At 33.5% G+C, this 22588-nt stretch overlaps 3 protein-coding genes across 3 annotated transcripts; all 3 read right to left on the reverse strand.

Moving 5' to 3' along the window:
* Positions 1-3575: 3575 nt before the first annotated feature.
* Positions 3576-7082, reverse strand: LOC107958587 (senescence-associated carboxylesterase 101). The gene is made up of 4 exons (XM_016894400.2): positions 6212-7082; positions 5769-6132; positions 4573-5142; positions 3576-4465 (listed from the first exon to the last, which is right to left on the reverse strand). Exons 1-4 carry the CDS (start codon positions 6232-6234, stop codon positions 3659-3661), a joined length of 1764 nt encoding a protein of 587 aa, XP_016749889.2. The 5' UTR covers positions 6235-7082; the 3' UTR covers positions 3576-3658.
* Positions 7083-7211: 129 nt separating this feature from the next.
* LOC107958588 (GPI ethanolamine phosphate transferase 1) lies at positions 7212-14914 on the reverse strand. Its single transcript, XM_016894401.2, has 18 exons — positions 14579-14914; positions 14048-14239; positions 13807-13962; positions 13111-13404; positions 12611-12828; positions 12438-12512; positions 12193-12259; positions 11504-11829; positions 10883-11116; positions 10608-10795; positions 10209-10350; positions 10003-10111; positions 9141-9243; positions 8865-9054; positions 8452-8550; positions 8316-8374; positions 7809-7914; positions 7212-7639 (listed from the first exon to the last, which is right to left on the reverse strand). Exons 1-18 carry the CDS (start codon positions 14814-14816, stop codon positions 7475-7477), a joined length of 2961 nt encoding a protein of 986 aa, XP_016749890.2. The 5' UTR covers positions 14817-14914; the 3' UTR covers positions 7212-7474.
* Positions 14915-16735: 1821 nt separating this feature from the next.
* On the reverse strand, positions 16736-18366 carry LOC107958586 (gibberellin-regulated protein 14-like). Its single transcript, XM_016894399.2, has 4 exons — positions 18126-18366; positions 17996-18028; positions 17215-17782; positions 16736-17125 (listed from the first exon to the last, which is right to left on the reverse strand). The coding sequence occupies exons 1-4, from the start codon at positions 18183-18185 to the stop codon at positions 16941-16943; spliced, it is 846 nt and encodes a 281-aa protein (XP_016749888.1). The 5' UTR covers positions 18186-18366; the 3' UTR covers positions 16736-16940.
* Between the last annotated feature and the right edge of the window lie 4222 nt (positions 18367-22588).

The raw sequence follows: 22588 nt of genomic DNA on the forward strand, positions 1-22588 counted from the left end.
ATAAAAACTGGTTTTGACAGAGTGTATTCTGATGTGATTGGTGGGATCGGTGCATTTATGCCCGACCAGCACTTCAGTGCGTATATTGGTGTGATAGTGGATTGATCTGAGTATCTGTCCTTAAGCCCGATTTTGTTAATAGGGATTAAAATGTAAAAATTATATGTTGAATGCTTATATTATTGAAATGTGATAATGATCTTTATATGATATATGACATTGATATGGTATAATATATGCAAATACCCTGAGGATGCATCGAAACTATGTGATTTGAAAACAAGTAAAAAGTTGATATAAACATGATCGAATGTTAAATGGTTATGAATCTTTTAAGGGTCTAATGATTCTCTGGTGTATACGTATTAATGATGATAATATTGAGATAGTTATTGATTATCATATTTAATCTTGTTATTTAGTATGTTTATTTGATTCTATTATGTTTATATTTGAATTTGAATTATGTTAGCACCACTAAATATGCATTACTTAGCATACAGTTTTGTTCATACGGTTTTGTTTGTTTCCGTGCATAGGTCTTGGACGAGAGTGATAGTAGATTAGAAGTCATAAAGCATCCAACTCAGCAGCTTTACTCGAAAATCATCTTGTGCCTATTTTGTATGTATATATATGTTTTGGTTAAATGGCATGTACTTAGGTTGGTTTGAGCATGTTGCTTACATTAATGTTTTAGTACTTTTGGTATCATGACCTACAATGTTTTGAATGGTGAGTTTCATCTTTCGATTTAAAGATAATTATGCATGTTTATAAGTATTCGATTGCATAATTAATTTGATTATACATTGATGAAATGGATGTAAGGATTTGTTAGTGATTAGATGTGTTTCTATATGTTGGATTGATGATTTTGCATTGGTGTAACATTTAGGTATTTTTTAGGTACAATTTGGTATGGCTTAGATGCTTAAAAATGTGCATTTAGGATCATTTTACCATTTAGTCTCGAGACAGTATGAACATCTCTCGAAACCATTAGAACAAAATTTACCATTTGGTGCTTAAGGTCTTGAAACTTACGAAGCAGATCTCAAGACAATTCCACTTAGGTCTCATGACAGAGTGGCCTTTGTCTCAAGACAAGGGCACATCGAAGCTAAAATAGTTTTGTCCTATTCCAGGTCTGGAGATAATTTTTGTCTCGAAAGAACCAAACATCGAAGCTAAAATAAGAAAACAAGAGAGGTTTCTCTCGAGATTAGTCTCGAGACTTGAAAGGTTTTATCTCAAGACATAGACCCTATGGTCTCTGACCGCCTCCGGGCGTACTAACGTCCGGAGTGTAAATACTACAATTAAATATATGAAATTGAGGCAGTGTGCACAAGTATACAGGTCAGGTTGTAATATACTTTACAACAAAATTGGTAAGTACTCCGAGGATCGTATCCAAGAGAGGTGAGTACTAAATTAATATTAATCTAAACATAAATAAAAATAATTATTACTTTAGATAAATTATATTACGATAAAACATAAAGTGGAAAATAGTTTTGGATTTTATACTAAAATAAATAATCATGCAAAATAAAGTGAACACAGAAAACTAAGATGTAATTCAACCAAATCTAAGCATGGGTGATTAGTTCGCTTCGGTGGTAATAATTAATTCCTATTTTAGGTCTCTACTCAATCAACTAGTCATTACCCTAGAAGAATCTCTTGATCTCCTACTAAGGTAACAAGTCGGGAAGAACTACTTATCTCTTGACCTCACAGTCCAAACTAGATGGGGATAAGGGGTTCACAGATAAGCAATATCAATTTTGGGTTAATTTCCACCTAAATGACTTCTTAAGGTTGTCAGGCCTAGTGTTTAAGTTTTTCCTATCCCAAATAGTTGATCCGCTAAGAAAACCCTACATAGAACTTAATTAATCACACTTCCACTCGCTAATCCCCTATAAGAGGATTAGTTCCTCATGGATTTCATAAACAATGTAAAGTTGATAAAATAAATAAGCATTATGAACGAATTAAGAAGAAAAGTTTAAGAAGAAATTATGATTGTATTGAATATTTGAAGTGCAGATTCTATAGAGTTTGTGTTGAATCTACAAATCAGCTCTTCTGATTAACACGAATGAAAATAACTGGAAATAAATAGTAAGTCTAAAAAGAACTAGAAACTGAAAACTAAACTAAAAAAAAAATTCTAAGTTACAAAAGCGGTCCTTTCTCAAGTGTCTTATAAGTCTATTTATAGTGTTAGGGTTGGTCGTCGTCCTTAGACCTAGATCAATTGATGTTTTTACGTTAATTTCCATTGTGCAAACCAAAACGCCCTCAGCTAGTAATTTCTTCCCTTGTAGGGCCAGTGTCATGACATCTAGTACCTGTGTCGCGACATTGAATGCAGTTTGCTTGGCTCAAGTTTAGATTCAGGGGTATGTCACGACACCAAAGGCAGTTTTGGAATTTTGGCGCTCTATTCACGATGTTGTGACATTGAACTTCCGTTTAGCAACATGGCAACTAGCCTCGAGCTCTCATACCTTTGGATGGTGTCTTGCACACTCACTAAGTACACTAAACCCTCCGTCTCGAGACATGAAGATTACTGGCTCGAGACACTATGTTGAAATTTGATAAAAAAAGTTGGACTCGAATCCCAACCACATTATAACCTCCATACATCTTCTGAATACATAGCATGGGATTAATGTTCATGCATTGAATTAATTTGTGTGTATACACTGATAAATTATTTAATTGAATGTCATGTTGCTTGTCATTCGTGATTGAGTCAGATTGAGTTGCTTTGACAATATAATGTGATGTCACACATTTGGATTTGACGACGGGGCTGGGTGTGGGGTGTCACACAATGTGTATGTCTTTCATTGGGTACTTTGCATTTCTTTCATATTTGCTTGCTCGTTTCGCCTCCATTTGTGTTTGATCATGCTTTTCAAGCTCGAATTAACCTCAATAAAAGTCATAAACTCATTTTAAAATCATCCAATGCTAAAAAAAAGAAGGTAAAAATAGTAAAAATGCATAAAAGTAAATACAATCAACTCTCTCAATAATAGTAACCCTCTATAATAACATTTTGTTATAACAACAATATTTATTCTAGAACCAAAGTTATTATATTTTATTTTTACATTATATAACCGCTTTCATAGTAATAGCCATAAAGTATGAAATACATTATTTATTAAATTAATTATTTATAATAGTTTTTTTCTTAAATTTTAGTAAAATTAATTTTAATCTTAAGTGAATTAAAATTAAAATATTTATTAATCGTATTTAATTAAATAAAAATAATAAATAATGAATAAAATTAAATTTATAAATTTTATTAAATTACAGTCTAAGTTTTATTAATTTGAAAATTTAAAAGTTTCAGATATGATGTAAAGGTTAAAAGTGCTATAGGTGTATCATACGTTTTTACAAGCTTATAATAACCACTTCTTTAGAACATTAAAAATTTTGACAAATAAATGAAATGTTATATAGAAGATCATCTGCATGATGCAAAATTAGGTAAATGTACTATACTTCACTCCGAAATCAGAAATTTACTAAAATCAAAGTGAAAAGAGCAATTACATTTTGGATTATTCACTGCAATGCATTGTGGTATTTGCGAAGTTATTATCATCTTTACTGGTATAAGTTAATTGAGTACCAAACACCCACTAGCATACTGCTGAAATTTACAGTTCCTAATGAAATCTGTCAATGGTGAATTATGGTGAGGCTCAATAAGCATCTCATACTCTTTCCACCATTGCATAAAACTGCTACCTTTCAAGAAAATTTCAGAAGAAACTGCATATTTCTTGATTTGTTCCATAACATAAACCTCAAATTCCATCAGTTTCTGCCTCAAACACACCCTCTCTGAGATCATACCAACATCAGCTGTCTTCAATGATTTGCACCATAGCCGGGCTTCTTCGACATGAGCCCAAAAGCAAGAATCATCTGTTAGAATAACGTCCAAATTTTGTTTCTTGGTATCGATCTGAAATCTGCTTTGTTTCTCGTCTTCTTCAAGCCATTGCTCTAACTTGATATAATGATGTGATCTGCCATTACTCACATAGTTGCTTCCATCATCTCTGTAGTAGTCAGCTATGTCTAGTGGCTCGACCATTCTCCGATAGGTCGTACCAGCATACAACCACCGTGATCGGAGGTAAACCAGTTGTTTCTGAGGTTTCCTCTCGTTTTGTGCAACGACTTCCTTCCAGTAGTTTGTGAGGAACTTCTTGTGCTTGATGACATCGCGATCCCGCCGACTGAGTTGCTTCTTGTAACAATCATAGTAACCTGTTTCATTAGCCTTAGCAACCTTCTTATACCATTCTAGTTCAGCCATTTTTATTTTTATGACATTTAATTTCTTTGCAGGGTCAAATGCTTTTCCCTTGTTGAACATACATATCTCTTCCAATTCCTCCAGTTTCTTGATCAACAGCTACTCGAATTCAATGCAAGTTCAGATCATAGACAGTATGTTACTCGGACTGGCGTATACGTAATATATAAAGATATGCATGAAGATCGAAACAAGTTTGAATCTACCTGTTCATTTCTGATTCTAATTGCTTCTGTTTGCAAAGTTGTTCCAGCTCGAAGTGAATTCAGAATTGGTTCATTAACCTGTGAGATACCTTTCCGGACTATCATCGACTCGAGTTGTTCAATAATCCTGCTGTAAACATTAACTGTCCATTCTTCATTACCAGCATCTTCCGTTTCTACTGCCATTAGTAGCTCAGAGACAGCTTCAGGGTTCTCAGACCAAGTACATCCATCTTCACAACATAAAAGAAAGGTACCAAAAGGCTTATAATCATCAGATTTTGAATCTAAATCCATGGAGTTAAGATCATGGGGAGCAATGAAAAGTCTTGGAATGGAATCTTTGCTTGTTGCAGCAACATGGAGGAAACAAGAATTCCATGCAGGACGTTGTGAAATGGCTTGTTGAAACCCTTTATCACCGACTAGCGGTGAGCCGAACGTGAGACAAAGGGGTCGTTTAGCCAACGATATATCGAGGCTTTCAAGCAGCCATAAGGTGAAGAGTGAAGCAACTGATCCTCCTAAAGAATGTCCGGTTACAATTAAGCTATTGGAATTCCTTCCACACTGCATCAATTAGAGGTAGTAACTTGGAAATAATTAAAGCCTAAAATAGATGGCAAAACTTTGATTTATGATCATGTAGTTCCTCTACAACAGATTAATATTCACAGTCAACCATACCATATCTATGGTCAGGTTGTCAAATGCAAGACTTATAAAATTGAACTTATAACCAGTAAAAGTACCATAAAGAACCTCGTATTAGGGGTCAGATTGCATTTTGGTCCCTCTATTAAAAAATGAGCGAATTAGTCCATATACATTAGATCAAACCGTAAATAGTAATTCTATTAAAATTTTCATCTATTTTTACTGTTAAAATTTGGTCCAGCAGCAATGTCAGTTTTTAACAGTAAATGGATGAAGTATTTAACAAAAATGACTGGTCTGTTTTTTTATCTAAGTATAGGAATTAATTTACCCATGTTTGAGTAAAAAGAGAGAAAATGCAATCTAACATTTCCATAATATTTTTGCAACTTATAACATACTAGCTAGATTGACTCTTAGAATTTTCTTGAAGCACATGGATACGGAGATATGGCCTTTAAGCGGAAAATTTAGAAAAATATAACCAATTTAAAAAGGACTATATAGAGCAAGAATTAAGGAATTAGAAAGACACTAACCTCAGCTTTCAATTGCAAGAGCTCATGAAAGTGATCAGCAAAGAGAGCAATTGCAGCTTTATGAATAGAGAAAGAGTTGCCATTGTTGCAGAGGAATTCAAAGACTGGAAAACTCTCCTTAAAAGCTGTAGAAGAAACCAGTTGTTTTGAATCTTGAAGATGAGATTTGGTACAAATAGGAGACGTGGTGAAAACAAGGATGTTAATATTAGCTTGTTGATGAGCTTTCCATTTTATTGATAACCCCAAATTTTGGAGCTCATCTGGATTGAATCCACCATAACAGTCTAAGATTTTAGCCCATGAAAGTTTGAGCAACCCAGAGCTGACCACGAAATTAGCAACCTCTAATCCACTGCAGAATCTGTAGTTTCAGAACACAAAATAAAGTTAAACAATCCATCAAAAACACGAGGGAAAAAAAGGAATGAAAATTTACTAACAATTGGTTCATCTGGCTTGCCATTGACTTGATCCTTGGTTTGTATAATGGGAAGCGAGACCTTTATTTGAGTGAGTAAATAAAATAATCATATTATATTAACTAAAGTCTATGGGTCTTGTCCTTTTGGGGGTTTTGGTGGTCAAAGTTGAGCAGCTTTCTGGATGTTAAGTCGGGGAAAATGGCAATGTCCCCATCAATGAAAATGCTACGAAATGCCATTCTAATTTCTTTTGAGGGTCATAGTTTTGATCCCAACACTTTTTCCTATATGCACAAAATGTGCTCTATGGTCTTCCAGTTCCAGTTTAGAATACAAAATTGGCATCTATTTTTATCCAACAAAATACAACTCAACTAAATCTTTTTAATATTTTTTTCACGTTTCCCCATATGAGCACTTTCCTGTTTAATGATACAAATTCAAATTTCATAATTTATAATTATAATTAATGTACTTTTTACTGGTTCCACTATTACCTGTTCTAACATACTAAACGGATATTGGTTCGAAAGTCTTTAATTTTATGCTCAATATCAAATTATATTTTGTCGTTAAAAACTTCATCAATTTGTACCATTAAAAACTTACATGACTAATTAAATACCACCTGACACATAAAGACTAATTTTTAACAACAAAAATAGATGAAATTTTTAAATAGAAGAAACCAACCCCATAATGCTGTTACCTACCTAAATCCTTTCACATAGAAGTCAACCTGATAAAAGTTGGTCATGGTAGTTTACACTCTATGGGCACCAGTCAATACTAAACCCTGTCCATCAATTCCGACTTATATTAATATATTCCAACCTATATCTTAATTAATAATTTTATATTATATGTATGTAATTGAAATATACTTGCATCTATATGAAATGTACCCTCTTAAAAAACTAAAATTTTAACTCTCTCAAAATAAATTTAAAAATATCAATAAACTCAAATTGGCAGCCGCCGAAAACAAAGGAAAAAGTCTCAAGGTAAACGGCTTCACTATCACAAGCAAACTTCAATTTCAAAAAAAAAAAAAAAAAGATTCAATACCAATGAATGGGAAGAACTTGGAAAATCCCATGAATCTTGTTTTCTCAAAGCTAACAGCAAGCATATTGTGAAATGGAAGAAACAAAATTTTCATCCATGGCTGATGAACCAAAGGCCTCGAAAGCCATAGAATCTGAGAAACTAAATGCTTTTACCTTGCAAATAAATTTGGCTACCTAATTATAATGCTAATGAGTTCTGGTTTCTCGTGAATCACATTACTTTTCGGGAATCTCGACTCCCTGATCTGATTTCGATGTCTTTCGTGTATATATTTGTGAGAGCAAAAAGTAGCAGCACAAACACAACTTGGGCACTCATGATTCCGAAATGGCTAATGCTATTACCAATTTCCATCCAGCTCCCCGTGTTCTTCACCTGTTAAAAACCCGATTACCAAACCAGTGAGGCCCTCAGGAAATAACTATAACCACAGGTGATTTCACATAATTTCCTTACTTTCAAGCAAAGCAAGGTTCAAAAATGGCTAAAATATCAATCAATAGGATCGGCTGCGCCGAACTTTATTTCTGAAAAAGTTTGATACCAGAAAGAAGAAGTGGACCGTCATCACGTCTGAACAAAGAATAACGAGGAAGTAGCATCCTATCCTTGGAACTTCGAGTAGTTTGGTTATTGCACTGAATGCACATCTGTGTGTCTCAAAGAACAAACAGAACCATGTTTATAGTTAACTACTATATTCCAGCATATATCGATACGAACTTGCATTCTTTACTAGTGACATTGTTATATAAGCTTAACTTAAAATGGGAAACCGAGACTAAATATGTCACCTTAACCGATGATCATCTTTATAGCAGATTAAAGGCGATTCACTCATTCGGTGTTTCAGGGAGTTTTGAAACCACGATGAAGTTTCTCAAGCTAAGGTGCAATAGTTAATGAAACTTCATAAAAATGTGATTGAATGTATTAATAGCCCATAGATGCAAAAGTCACATAGCATCATGGCTAAAAACCGATGGTCAAGCCAGTTTTGTTGAAGCATCATTGATCATTCTAACATTTCTTTTAAAATCGAAAAACTTACATAACAAGCAGGAATGGTATGAATAACTTGAAGATGAGGAGTCCTGCCATCAGAAAGGGCTGCAATTGGAAGTAATTCAGTTTGGCTTACAAGAAGAAACAGTAAAAGATATATAGGTAGTTTAACCGTTACTTACACTAAAAACAGTGATGAACCTGTAGACTGATGAAATCTCGAAACTAGCTATACTTGCGAAATTTCCCGTCCCAAAGAAGGCCACGTTAAATAAGACCATCTACCAAAGACAGTTCATCAGCACTATGTAAATTACAAACTGTAAAATCCTTTAAACTAAGCAAATCTATGTTGCTCTGACTCTTTATTTTTCTTTAAGTACCCATGTTTATGACTTGTGTCTGATATATGGGTACAGGGACAACCTCTAAGACCCTATATATATATATAATAACTATAAAAAACTTGACCATACCCATGTCGAACACATATCATAGTCAACACTCACACCCAAGTATGAGTAACATAAACTGCCTATAGCAATCTGCTCCTTAAAAGAAATAACAATAAAACAGATAGAGAAAGATGACTTACAAAGGTTAAAGGTATTCTCATATCCGACAGCTGCAAATATCGAGTATCATTTTCAAGGAAGGCATGTTCCCCCAAGTTCTTTCCAGAAGCAGAAGATTTGTTCACCTTATGCACGTAGAGAAGCGAGTTTTCAAATAGTATCCATGCAATTAGCACAAGACCAAGCGCACCATAGAAGACAGCTTCATATCTGCACGGGTTTGAAAACAAAGGGCAATAAATCATAACATGCCTCAATTGAGCATTATGATGACATAAGTTTAAGATGAGATCTACCCAATAGATAATAGAAGGAACGGTGGCGCAAAACCAAGAAATATAGAATTGAGCCTGGACAAGAGGCCATTTTCTGAAAACAATGGGAGAATCATCGAGAAACCTGAAAAAAAAAACAAATATTTTAGGGACACAATTGATGGAAGATAATGTAAGCTTTTACTAATGCATGATTCAATGTAATTTGTGTCGTTATGACTTAGAGTCAGCAGTTTCAACTTGCAATATTATATAACGAGCAGCCATTGGCAAGCACAAGATCTATGGAAGAGGAGTGAAGCCCACAATAGACGTATATGTGGGTGTATGTTACTCCGACTCTTTAATGTTGGAGTACTCATGTATGTCCAACACCCATGTTTGATGCATATCCGGACATGAGGTACAAGGATACGACCCTCCCAATACACACACACACAAAAAAAAAAAGAAAAACATGAAAGAAAAAATTGAACATACCGGTGTCGCACATACCTATATCTGACATTCACACTTGAGTCCCAAGTAACACATGAAGATTATATATATTACAAAAGCCAAGGTTTTTCATTTTGGGAATTTAACAAAAATCAATTGTTTTCAGTAGCTACAGCCATTTAATCAAATGCCCATATACATCATATGCACAAGTTTGACGTGGTAACAACATTTGACCAAGAATGAGGTAGCATTTTGATGTATTTCAAACAGAAATTAAGAAACATAAAATTAGCATCAGAATGTGAAGAAGATGGTTTTAAAAGTCTCCAATTCAGGTTAAGAAACATAGTTTCTTTTGTACATCATAAAGGTTCAATGCCTTAAGACAGCTTCACTGAAGAGCCTGAAAAAATAGCGAAAACAGAAGACTATAAAAGCATACCAGCAATGAACCAGTTCATCAACTGGTGTATTGTGTGTAGTTCTTGCTTCACTGTTCTGTGAGAAGTAGATAAAAACACCATTACCGATGATAATCCAACCAAAAGAGCCTGATTTCAAGCAGTAAGAAAGCAGTTACTTTCAATTGTGTTAACAATATACACGAGCTTATCATTCCAGCAAAAGGTAGAGAGATATGTTGCCTACCTGTAATTGAAAGAGCATAGGAAACCTGGGTTGTCTCTTTTCATGATTACAAATGCCAAACCAGAATCTATTCACACCAGCTTTTAGGTCAAGCCACTTTCCAGTTAATCCTATTACAATAACCATCACTCCACTTGCATTTCTGCACACGTTCATGAGGCACAAGTATAACCAATTAAAACATTATAGATGATAGAATTATGTAAAGGGAACTGATACTATAATTTTCCATCAGTCTAAGGAATTAAACTTTATCAACAAACAATAATTTTAAGAAACCTTAACTTTTGGGAATGATAGAGGTTAGAATGTGTTTGTATTTCTATTGTCGAACCATTTCACCTATCTTTAAATAAAAGGAAAAATCACGATAAAGGAGGAACAAGGAAGGCAACTCACACCAACTTATTATTATCAGGAATTTCAGCAGGCATTAAAGTAAATAGAGACAAGAACCAACAAGTGAGACAAACAAAAACTGGAATTCCAGATCTCCAGGGAATTGATTTGTAAAGATATATAGAAGCTATGGCTCCGACTATGAGGAAGCACCAAGTGTAGAGTTTTCTCTCAGTGAAGCTATGCACCTGTACAAGGTATAATAAAACACGGTTTAGAACATTAAAATATCACTTAAATAATCACAAAAACAACAGAATGTTGTACCAGCATACCAGGAGCTCAAGAATGATCACTGAGACCACGCCAAGGGCCAGAAGTTTAATGACATAGTCGGATTCTCTCCCACGTAAGTATCTCCAAAGTGCTTTTATAAACTTATATTCATTTAGTATTTGTGTCCAGAGAAATATCGTCATGGCAAAGTATGCATGGTAAAGTGGAGGGGAGCGCTCCAGAAATAGCAGAACACTGACTACTGCCATAAACAGACAGCCACATAGCTGAGCCTGCCATATAGGATGATATATGTGAGAATGTAGCATCTAACCGGAAGAAACAAATAATTTATTCCCTATCCAGAAAATGCTCATTTGATGAAAAATAATACAAAAATGAGCAAGGAAAGCAAACAAACATGATATAAATATTGTAAACTAAGCATAATTGAAAAAAAAGTTGGTGTCTGCAAAGAAACTAGGAGCACAATTAATAGAACCAAGTAGTTCTTGTCAGCTTTGAAATATAAGGTAATTTTTTGAGAAACTAATTTACCACAAGGCATTTTGGCTTCAAGCTTCATAAAACTTATGAAAAACATTTCCATTTGTTTTCTCTTTTTTTTCCTCTGTCGTTAAAAGTAAGTTTAAAAGAGATTAAGCTTACATAGACATTACTTTTCCTGTATTAGATTTCTGGCGAACGGCTTCCTCCTTTCTAAATATATCTCCTGGCAATAAAGTATAAGCTTGCAGAACATGAAGAACAAGAAAGACCATCCAACTGATATATCCAAGAGTAATCATGGCCATCAGCATCAGCAAATCATAAGTTTGAAAATAATGAAGTCCTTTCAGTGCCAAGCTTCTTAGATTTTCTGATAGCTGCATGGCAGCTTTATAGTCTCTAGCACTTAGCAATTCCTCAATTTGATTCAACATAGAGGAGTAAGACGCAAGTGGCTTGAAAGGCTTGAAAAACAGTGAATGTGATTGCTTTATTTCTAAGTTTGTCAAGGAAAAGAGTTACAGAATGCCAATCCATAATCCAGTAACACCTTCCACATTTTAACACAGAATCAAACAGAATATCCAATAATTGAATAAAAAACATGTAGATAAGAAGTAATAAGATTTCGGTTGGCCAAAATCAGGTAAATGTTTAAAAAAGTTACAAAGGGTATTTCTGAGTGAAAACATGAAACACAACATTCTGGTCAACAAATCTAAGTTCAAACTTCATGAGGAACAAAACTTAAAGATAGACAATGATCTTATTTTGTAATATAAAATCTTTTCAAGGAATTATGGAAAACAAATTAAGTACCATGCTGCATTGAACTAAAACTAGTTTATGAAAAGGATACGTGATTTGCGCAGAAACTGGTTCAGAATCTGTTTTGTGTTAGCTAGCACAGCTTCTACTTCTTCTTCCTGAACATTAAATAGTGAATATTTTTCATCAGTTTTCTATGCATTTATTGCAATGAAAACTTGTTTTGCCGGACCGAAATACCTAATTAGTTGATCTCCATCAGAGTATAAAATAACCCATCCTAAGTTCATAACAGATCTCAAAATAAACATTCTAATGAAAAATATTCAGACTCACCTCTTTCATGTCAACATAACCAAGAGGTAAATTCCCGACTGAATTGACTGGACAAGGCAAACCAAGAAGAGTTGACTGCCAAAAAAAGTAAGGAGCATCAGTTCAGTTGGGGGTTAAACATGTTTCAAAGAAATACTTTAAACAGGATTTTTTTTTTATCAACATTAAACGACCATGAGCGGTGCAATATCAGCTTGATTGACATCAACTCTTTCGATGCCATCGAGGTCCCATTCTTTAGGTGTTGGCGTGTCATGCAAATGTTGATCAATAAAACGAAGAACATGATCCGAGTGATCTTTTGCAGTGACTGGCCTGGGATGTTGTACTCCTGCTCCCCAGACAACTAGAGGGGTATCAGTGTTTGAAGGATGCCCATCCCCATGACTTCCTAGAAATCAAAAGCTAATCATGTCAGAATCTGTAATTAGACACGATCAAAGAAAACAAATAGAACTAGAGGAAGAAAGATTTAAGTAGAAAACTATTTTTGGTCTTGTAAAAAGTTACATGTTACAATGGACAAGGCATGGCCTAGTGGTAGACACACCTTACTACCTTACTTCCAAGGAGATCTCGAGCATAGGGGTCTTATCAAAAGATTTTCAGTCTTACAACCTAGAGCAAGATAACAAAAGTAAATAAGGTGAAGTATATAAAAGAGTTCCCCAACCTTTGTCACTCATTCCATGATCAGCTGTGAAGATATATGATGTCCGATTGTCCTTGTAGTAATTCTCAAGAAGATTATAAACACGTTCGGCAATATGATCAACAACCTTTACATTGTTGAGATAAATAGATGAAAAGGGACGATGTGCATGACCATTTGAATCACAACCAAGTAGATGCAGAAATACAACAAGATTATCTTGTTCAAGTAACCTTTTCAACTTTGGGTCTTCATTGGACCTATTCAGCAGGCTCTGAAATTGATCAAAAGACCATTCATCCAAAAAGGATGCATCTGCATTTACATCAATTGAAATAAGCATCGAACAAGAGTGAAAATCATAAAGATGAAATATAATCATTAGTAAGCATCATAATACAAGGATTTCAAGAAAGCCAAATATATAGAATGCTGATACAATTTAGTTGTAAACCTTGAAAGGTGTCAACATATAAAGCATGTTCATATCAATGTAATCTAATTGGAATAGAAATAAACAAGGTATGATTGGAAGCAAAGAAGCAGTATCCAAAATTACTAGCAGAGGTATTTTCAATTAATAGTTCAAAAAAGAACAGTTTGATGAGATCCCTCTTTTTGTTTTTTGTTTTTTTCATTTTAAGCTTCTTTCTTTTCTTTTAGAACGATTTCATAATTTATAAGAGAATTTTGCCTTCCACAAAATTTTAAGCAGACCAGTAGCGAAGTCTTCAAACTCGTGGGGATATGTAGCCCAAGTGCTGTGCGGCAAAGCACCACAAAATATTGGAACAATATCTGGACTACCATAAGAAATTGTATGCCGGCTCCGGTTAAAAACTGAATCAAATTCAACTGGATTAGCTTTCCATCCTGCAATCAAAATGGAAAAGCTTAACAAAGGGAAAATTTGTTGGTCATTCCAGCAAGGTGATGTAATAATGCTTAAAACATTAACCTTTTGTAACTGCACTAGGGTCCTCATAGAAACCAGCAATTATAGCAACATGTCCAGGCCTTGACTCCGTTGGAGGCCGAGCATGAGATACTCCCCATCGACCTTGATTCTTAATCACATTTCTTAAAAAGGGTGCTCTGAAATTCCCTTCCAAATCTGGCTCGAAAAATTTATCAGCACGTAAACCATCCGCTGCAATGATATGGTTTTACCAAAACGTAGCAATTAGTAATTACACTAAACATTAAAAATGAGTAATCATTTCAGGAAAATGAAATGTTTCAAACATTAAACTGTAGATGCATCACAATAATCATGAACAGCCCATCATTGAGTTCTCCATTTTTCACATAAAAAACTTAGCCTTTTAGTACAAAGCTAAAATAACAAACATACCCAAAAGGTTCTTTGTTTCGATTTAGCTGAATTGCCAGATTTGCATCAAACTCAACAAGCCATTTCTCACTATCAATCCTATTCAACAAAATCAAGGGGGGTTGAACCCTAAAAAGAGAAGAAAGGTGGGTTTACCAACAAGAAGAACAAGGCGTTTAGCAGGAGGAGAGAAGCGAGGGGAGACAAGATCCATGCCATGAACAATGGGGGTCTTGAAGTAAATGTCGAAGATGCTTAACATGTAAACGGCATGGAGGATGACACCAAGTATAACCAGCCATGTTTCTCTTCTTTTAACCCATTGTCGTCTCCTGGGTATGCTTGATTTGCCTAGCTTCGAATCTCGGTTACCCAAGATCCCATCTATATCCATCTTTTTCGTTACTTTGGTTTCTCTGTTGTAACCCAAAATTACTTGGTCTCACCTCTCTATAAACTCTTGCAAGAAAACCAACAAGAAAACTATTACATCTTAAAAGTCAGTTATTTGGTTTTTTTTTATTGTTTATTTTTCTTTTCTCATTTGTACAAGAAAAATACTAAAATAGTTTTTTTATTGGATAATTAGTTTTTAAATACATCAAAATATATTTTAAAAAATATAACTTATTATTTTAATTACAAAACTAAACCAAATATCAATCGAGTCTAGTTTAATTTAATATGTGTATTATTAAAAGAATCAAATAAAGTTGATGGGATTCTAAGCAAGACATCCACGTGAGACTCTCGTATCTTTTCTCAAGATGTCATATGTTCTATCAGGTGAGGTATAATAAAGATAGAGTTAACTTTTACTATTTAAAAAATATCATTTATTATTTAAGAGAGTTAACATTTTTAAAACTTATATGATTTTGCAAATGAAATCTTTTATTTGAAATTAAATTACAATTGAAAAAATAATTTCAAGATATGTTGATTTTGTTATAATTTAAGCTTATTTGATTTTTTTTAAATAATATAAGAATTAAATTGATCTATTTAATAATAGTAGGACTAATTGGATATAGTCCTAATAATTAGCGGATCTCCCGCAAACTTTAATCCAACTAAATCTCGATATTAATAAAATTGTATCAATTTAATTCTTGCTCATTGGGAAAAAATTTCAAATAAGGTTAAAGTTAAAAAGAGTTAATGTTTATTAGTGAAGACAAAGTGAATGGTTTGTGATTTCCTATAATGTTTTAAGGATGTGTTTGGGCATTACATAGTAATTGAATAAATGTATAATTATTTGGGTTATAATTATACTCTCTTGTAATTATAACAAATTTTTAGTCTTTACACGTGTTTGACTAATAAAATGTAATTACATCATAATTTCTCATGTTTAATAATATAAATTATAATTATACGATCCCATGCAGAGCCAATTAACTCTCAATCTTTGGTGCCAAGAGATTTTTTTGAGTTTTTCAATCTCCCCTTTTCTTTCCTCTCAATATTCTCGATTTCCTTCCAATTTCTTCATGATCCATCCATGTCCCAAGTCCTCTCCCAAATTCTTTCTTCCTTCATTTATGATATTCTCACGTTCATTGCTAGATTGAAATTGGAAGGTCTTTCTCCGTTTTAATTCTTATGATCCGAGCCTATAGCACCGTTTGCCAACCCTATACTACAGTGGAAGAGGATACTCCACTCAACATTCCAAAGGATGCCATCTAATTTCTCATTTACAAATTCGTCCCCTCAGATACTAATACCCTCAACCTCACATTCCACCTATTGACGCAAACTAAGTTGCCCCTCCTTGTTTTTGAAATAGGGCATGAATCTTGTTAGAATCTCCAATGCAATACCAAGCACTTACCAAGCATTTCATCAAATCCCGAAGGTCAAATTCTGCTATTAGACCTTAAAAATTTTAGTTCTAACTAGATGATAACTATTAAGTTACATTATTTTTAAAATTTGAAGTGTTAAAATATATTTTCGCATATTGGTCAAACTAAATTAAATGTACTAAACCCACAATTTACACAAAATACAAGGTCTAATAGCCCAATCCCAAACCTCAACTCATCCTTCATTCTAAGGACACCCAAATAATTTTCATTTTAAGTCATCCAAGGCTCTATTTGTTGAGGGTTCGATGGATTATTTGATGCTAAGAGCCTAAGAAATATCTTCCAAGGATGATGTGCCTAGAATTAAAACAGTCATATTTATGCTACTCAGATTTATTATTTATTTCTCAATGTTAAAATATAAACATATATTAGGCTTACATTCTGCTTAGGAACATAATTTTTCATTAACGAGAACAAAAGGGAACTTACTATATACTACTTATTTATCTTCAATTATATGTTAATTAAAACTATTTGACAAGTTCATAGCTTCTAGGATTACAAACGAAGACACTACAAGAAATCCATCCATTTCCTCTCTTCTTACAGAACTTATTACTGCAAGCTTTTTTGCTATTACAAATATGAAAAACACATACTCAAGAAGTGTCGTTTTTTGGGGGCTTTGGTTGGGCTTTTCAAGGACATTTGTGCTTGTTGCGGTGGGTTCTCATATCAGTATAACATTTGCCACACATTTCCCTGTTGCCATATGTCCCTGGTGGGACACATTTGCATCTGTCACAGCATGTCATGCAAGCTCTCAAGCATAGGTTAGTCCTTGAGTGTAATTTGCACCTTTGTCCACATAATGGGATGCAATCTGCCAACAAAGTTGTCCAACATGTTGTCAGAAAGATAACAGATAAGTTCCTTGAGTTTTGGTAAATGAAAAAATGATGTTTTCTTTACCCTTTTTTGTCCTAACAGGTGGCAATGGTGGACTTGGTGGCTTGTAAGGCGGTGCTGGAGTTGTTGGTGGCTTAACTGGAGGTGTAGGAACTGGGGGCTTATATGGGGGAGTTGGTGCTTTAGTTGGCGGTGCTGGTGCTGGAGTTGGTGCTTTGGTTGGGGGTGTTGGGGGCATATATGGGGGAGTAGGGGCCTTGACTGGAGGTGCCGGTGCGGGAGTAGGGGGTTTATATGGGGGAGTAGGAGCCTTGGTTGGTGGTGCTGGTGCTGGGGGCTTAAATGGTGGAGTTGGAGCCTTGGTTGGTGGTGCAGGAGCTGGGGGCTTATATGGTGGAGTAGGAGCCTTGGTTGGTGGTGCAGGAGCTGGGGGTTTATATGGTGGAGTAGGAGCCTTGGTTGGTGGTTTATATGGTGGAGTGGGGGCCTTGGTAGGGGGTTTATATGGAGTGGGGCCCTTAGTTGGGGGTGCTGGAGTTGGAGCCTTGTACGGCGGCACCGGAGTGGTGGGAGGCTTAACGGGTGGAGCAGGGATAGGTGCCTTCACTGGAACAGGAGCAGCATATTTAATCTGAACAGTGATATGCAACAAATTTAGCAAAGTTCCATTTACAGACTATGGTCTTATGCACCACAATGGCTAATAGCATTCAGTATGAAAAAATACAAGAAATACATTATCCAAAAAGAAAAAACATGAATCAGATTGTTTCAAAAGAACCAAGTTTAAGATTGTTACAACCTAGACAAGACAAAACAGTAAAATAAATGTTTGAAAAATCACCTCAGTCTTCACTCCCACTTCATTGGAAGCAACCTACAAAAAAAAGGAAAAAAAGAGAGTTGGATAAACATCAAGAACTAAAAACTCTTTGTGGTTAAGTCAAAAGATGAGAAAGGAAGTAGAGTCATACTGTTGTTGAAACAAGCAGAAAAGTGGCCAATAGTAACAGCAGCAGAGCTTTGAAAGCCATTGGTGAGAGCTCACACTAACCTTTGGTGCATTGGTCAGACACTGGGTTGTGGTTTAAATAGAGATTGCAGCTGCTATTTACTTGGTCCAATAAATGCTGCTTGCCAGCTTCACCAGATCACTGACGCCTTAGATAAAGAAAATAAAAATCAAATTTTATTTAAAAAAACATTGAAGTTTTTATTTTTATTCAATTCAATCCAACCACCCTTGTTAATTTAAAAGTTAGCCCTCTGCCCAAGGACTGTGTCTGCTAAAGTGGTGGTTTATCTAATAAAAGAAAGCTATTTCATGTCCATATTTAATTAACCGACACACAAAATCCGACCATTCGAGGCTTTGGGTCATAAGCTTGCCTGATAATGTTTAAGATTATATAATATGATATCCATGTATTTACATTAAGATTTTTTAAAATTTTTTAAAAAGTTTTATCGGAATATTATCTTAGTTCGAATATAATTAGGTTTATATGTCGTAAAATGAATATAGACACTTATAAATATAAGAATAAAAAAGATGTTAAGAATTTTTTAAAATTTTGATATTAAGTAAATTAATTTCTCAAAAAAAAATTTGAAATAATTTAATCTCTGTCAATTTAGAAAGTGAGCACTTAGAGACAATTAATAACATCATTAAAAGAACTAAAATTAATCTTCAAAGTTTGAACATCTTCTTTATATATATAAGCTAATTATATATTTTTTAGAATTAGAATCAATTTGATAGAATCTATAAATATTAAAAGTTTAATTTATTATTATATCAATAAAAAATTATGTACAATTTATGAAACACATTATTTATCATGATTAAATATTCTTAATTATGCACTTTTAAAATTAACAATGATTAAATTATTTTGATTTTTGTGAGAGATCAATTTAGGGTTTTTTACATTAATAATATGAAAACAATTAATTATGAAAATGGGTAAAAATCGGTAAGTGTCTTCATATCAATAATTGGATTTCATATTTCTAGATTATTGCTATTTAACAATAGTGTTTCGTCTGATTAATCAATCTTTTATGGTTGCTTGCCAAATTCTTGAAAATCTTCACAAATCTTGATTCAACTGTTAATTCGAGCGTATTTTTCGTTGAATGACCGAGATCGAGTGTATTTTCAATTGTTAATTCGAGTGTGGTCATTTACAATTGAATCGGAGAAAATCGTGTCTAGGAATAAGGCCACACGGTCTGCCACACGAGTGGACCACACTGTAACACCCCCTAACCCTAAATCGTTGCCTAAATAGGGTTACGGAGCATTACCGGACATATCAGATAACTTATAACCAATTTAAACATCATTCTACAACCATAACCACAAGACTCTTATACTTAACCTATACATCACCTAGGTACATGCCACATTATCAAAACAAAGGTACATCACTAAAATTTCTTTGAGGTCGGGATTGCTCTGGATGCTAGACCGGACACTGCTTTCTACTAACCTGCGTATAGAAACAACCGTACGCTGAGTATGGGTATACTCAATGGTATTACCATAATTCAAATTTATAACATTAATCGATAAATTATATACATTCAATTTATGCCTACAATTATTCATTAATTATCTCATACTTTAAATCAACTTGATCATTAATATCAATAGGCAATATTTTTCTATCTATCAATACGCAATATTTCACTATCTCAATTTCATTGGATTTTCCACATCTCATTCCAATAGTTCATTTCAATTCATATAAAATTCATTTAATTTATCACTATATTCAATATCAATTCTATTGCAATTTGTACTCATTAATATCATGTAACAAAAATTTACTCTTAATCAAATCATGAACTTTGGGTTCATGTATTCAAATCTCATATCTCGATTTCCAATTCACATATCAATTCACAATTTCACTTTCTCATTTCTTTCCATAGCTCAATCAATCACACTTATTCAAATTTTCTCATTTCAATTATTTACCCCTATTAACAAGACTCGGACCTTGGCGGATACACGGATCCAACCAAACACACTAGTACGGCACATTGTGCCTAAAACGGTACATGGTACCTGATCAGTATACGACACATAAGTGCCTGAAACGACACACGAGGTGCCTGAAATACGACACATAAAGTGCCTGATATACGACGCATAAAGTGCCTGATCGACAAAACCGATAAATCCCGTACTCTTCCAAATCCTATGGCATGCCAACTATATCCGACTTATCCCAATTACTTAATAAGGTTTCCGAATCACATTTCAATTCAATCACTTTCTCATACTTTCAATTCAAATCATTCCAATTTAATCACAATTCAATTCAATACATTTTCCACTTTCCAATCAATATACCATCAAATGCTCATACATATTCATACTTCATTTTAATTTCATTTAATTCACAATTTCTTATGTTCACAGTTCAAATAAATTTTTCAATCCAATATGCATTTCAATACCACATTAAATTTTTTAATTCAAATCATATCACTAGTAATTTCCATTCAATTCAAATACAATTCAATATCATTGAATTCAATATCGATATTCACCTTATTTTTATTTACTAAACATATTATTCAAAATTCAACAATTGCTATTAATAAATTCATTACCAACACGTATTTATCATTCAATTCAATCGTGATACTTACCTCAATTTGCTTATCATGTATATTAATTTAAATTTTAACAATTAATAATTAAATTCGAATTATGGTAATACTAACCCAGATTTCATAATTACTCCTCGATAACTTTCCCCTTTCCTTTTTGTGCCGATGCCTCGGGTTCTTTGCTAGCTACGAAAATAATAATAATAATAATAATAATTGAATTTCTATTCAATTTATACCTTAATTCCAATTTAAGCCTAATTAGCTCATTCACTTTTCTAATTCAATTCATACTTTATTTCTATTCAATTTTCTTCCATATTCTACTTAACTATCTAATGTTCATAATAAAACCCCAATTTAAAACTTCTTTCAATTTAATCCCTACAACACAAAACTTATAGCTTAATTTACAATTTAATCCTTTAATCAATTCTAATCAATAATTCTATCAATTAAACCCCTAATTCAAACATTTGTTCAACATGAACTATACTTAAAAACCTATAAACTTCCAAAACCTCAACTTAATTTCATCAAAACTTTGTTCTAAAACTTCTAAAACATCAAAATTAAGTAAAAAGGACTTAATTGACTTACCTTTTAAAGCTTTAAAACGTTAAACCCTAGTTTTTCCTTTTATTTTTCTTTTCTCCTTTCTTTTTCCCACTTTCGAATGGCCTTCTGCTTCTTTCCCTATTTCGTTTCTAACTTCTCTGTCTCTATTTGTTTTCATTTCTTTCTTTTATTTAATTAATAATAATATAATATATAATTATCTTTTACTTAATTAATAAGTATGTACATATATTAATTATAAATGTATACATATATTTATTATACATGTATTTATAATTACCTCACACTTATCACTTTTTATGGTTTAATTATTATTTTAGTCCTTTCACTTTTCTCTATTCTATAATTAACTTTCACACTTAATTCCATTTAGTCCTAATACTCAATTAACTTTAATTCAACTAAATTCACTTAACTAAAATCCAATTGGTCATATAACTAATTCTATAAATATTTTTAATAATTATTTTACAAGTTCGTTTTACCAAAACAAAAACCCGATAATTCACTTTCTAATGCCTACACTTTTTAGATCATTACACACACAATCTATTACATGACTATGTACCCTGGAAACCTTAGTGTAGTTTATAAACCACATGGCTTGCCACACGACTGTGCCTCCCTTGTAGCTTAATTTTGCAATATCCACACGACCACAATCTATTACAATTTTGCCCAAAAATTTATGTTATGTTTAGTTTAGTCCTTGTTTGATCCTTGAATTGTTCCTAGAAGTTTCCGTCCACTTAATTGATCATTGAAATAGTGTTTATAAGGAAATCTACAATTTATATGCCCAAATTGCTACGGTTATAATGTGTTTATTGATATTGCTTAACTGAATCGTTATAGTGCTATGAATAAACATGTGATATTAATCATGTTTACTGTCAATGTGTTATTGATAAATTGTGAGTGTTCATACTGTTATCGCCCCATTAATACATGATGAACATGTCTATTGCTAGTGTTGAACGAAATAAGTGTTAAACATGCCAATGGATGTTTGCGTTATTATGTTATAAAGTATGTCATATTGCATTGCATAGGGCAGGATGATTTGTACAAAGGAATAATGACAGTTTAATAATCTGCAAACAAGTGGTGGCTTGTCCATAAACCAAGTGGCAATTTGTTTAATTTGTAAATATGTTGTGCACCTACAACAAGTGACTGTAAAAGCCCGTTTCTGAGTCTGATCGGAACACTGGTTTTGGAACCACTT

The sequence above is a fragment of the Gossypium hirsutum genome, chromosome D07, assembly GCF_007990345.1.
Source record: "Gossypium hirsutum isolate 1008001.06 chromosome D07, Gossypium_hirsutum_v2.1, whole genome shotgun sequence".
NCBI lineage: Eukaryota > Viridiplantae > Streptophyta > Magnoliopsida > Malvales > Malvaceae > Gossypium > Gossypium hirsutum.

Excerpts from the sequence above, each read along its gene's own strand:
- LOC107958587 (XM_016894400.2), bottom strand. The coding sequence starts at position 6,234 with ATGGCAAGCCAGATGAACCAATT. Across the intron at positions 5,143-5,768 it reads TCTTGCAATTGAAAGCTGAG|TGTGGAAGGAATTCCAATAG; the intron begins GTTAGTGTCTTT and ends TAATTGATGCAG. Across the intron at positions 4,466-4,572 it reads TTAGAATCAGAAATGAACAG|CTGTTGATCAAGAAACTGGA; the intron begins GTAGATTCAAAC and ends GAATTCGAGTAG.
- LOC107958588 (XM_016894401.2), bottom strand. The coding sequence starts at position 14,816 with ATGGATATAGATGGGATCTTGGGTAACCGAGATTCGAAGCTAGGCAAA. Across the intron at positions 13,963-14,047 it reads CCCTAGTGCAGTTACAAAAG|GATGGAAAGCTAATCCAGTT; the intron begins GTTAATGTTTTA and ends TTTTGATTGCAG. Across the intron at positions 11,117-11,503 it reads AGAAATCTAATACAGGAAAA|GCTCAGCTATGTGGCTGTCT; the intron begins GTAATGTCTATG and ends CCTATATGGCAG.
- LOC107958586 (XM_016894399.2), bottom strand. The coding sequence starts at position 18,185 with ATGGCTTTCAAAGCTCTGCTGCTGTTACTATTGGCCACTTTTCTGCTT. Across the intron at positions 18,029-18,125 it reads TTCTGCTTGTTTCAACAACA|GTTGCTTCCAATGAAGTGGG; the intron begins GTATGACTCTAC and ends TTTTTTTTGTAG. Across the intron at positions 17,126-17,214 it reads ACCTGTTAGGACAAAAAAGG|ATTGCATCCCATTATGTGGA; the intron begins GTAAAGAAAACA and ends CTTTGTTGGCAG.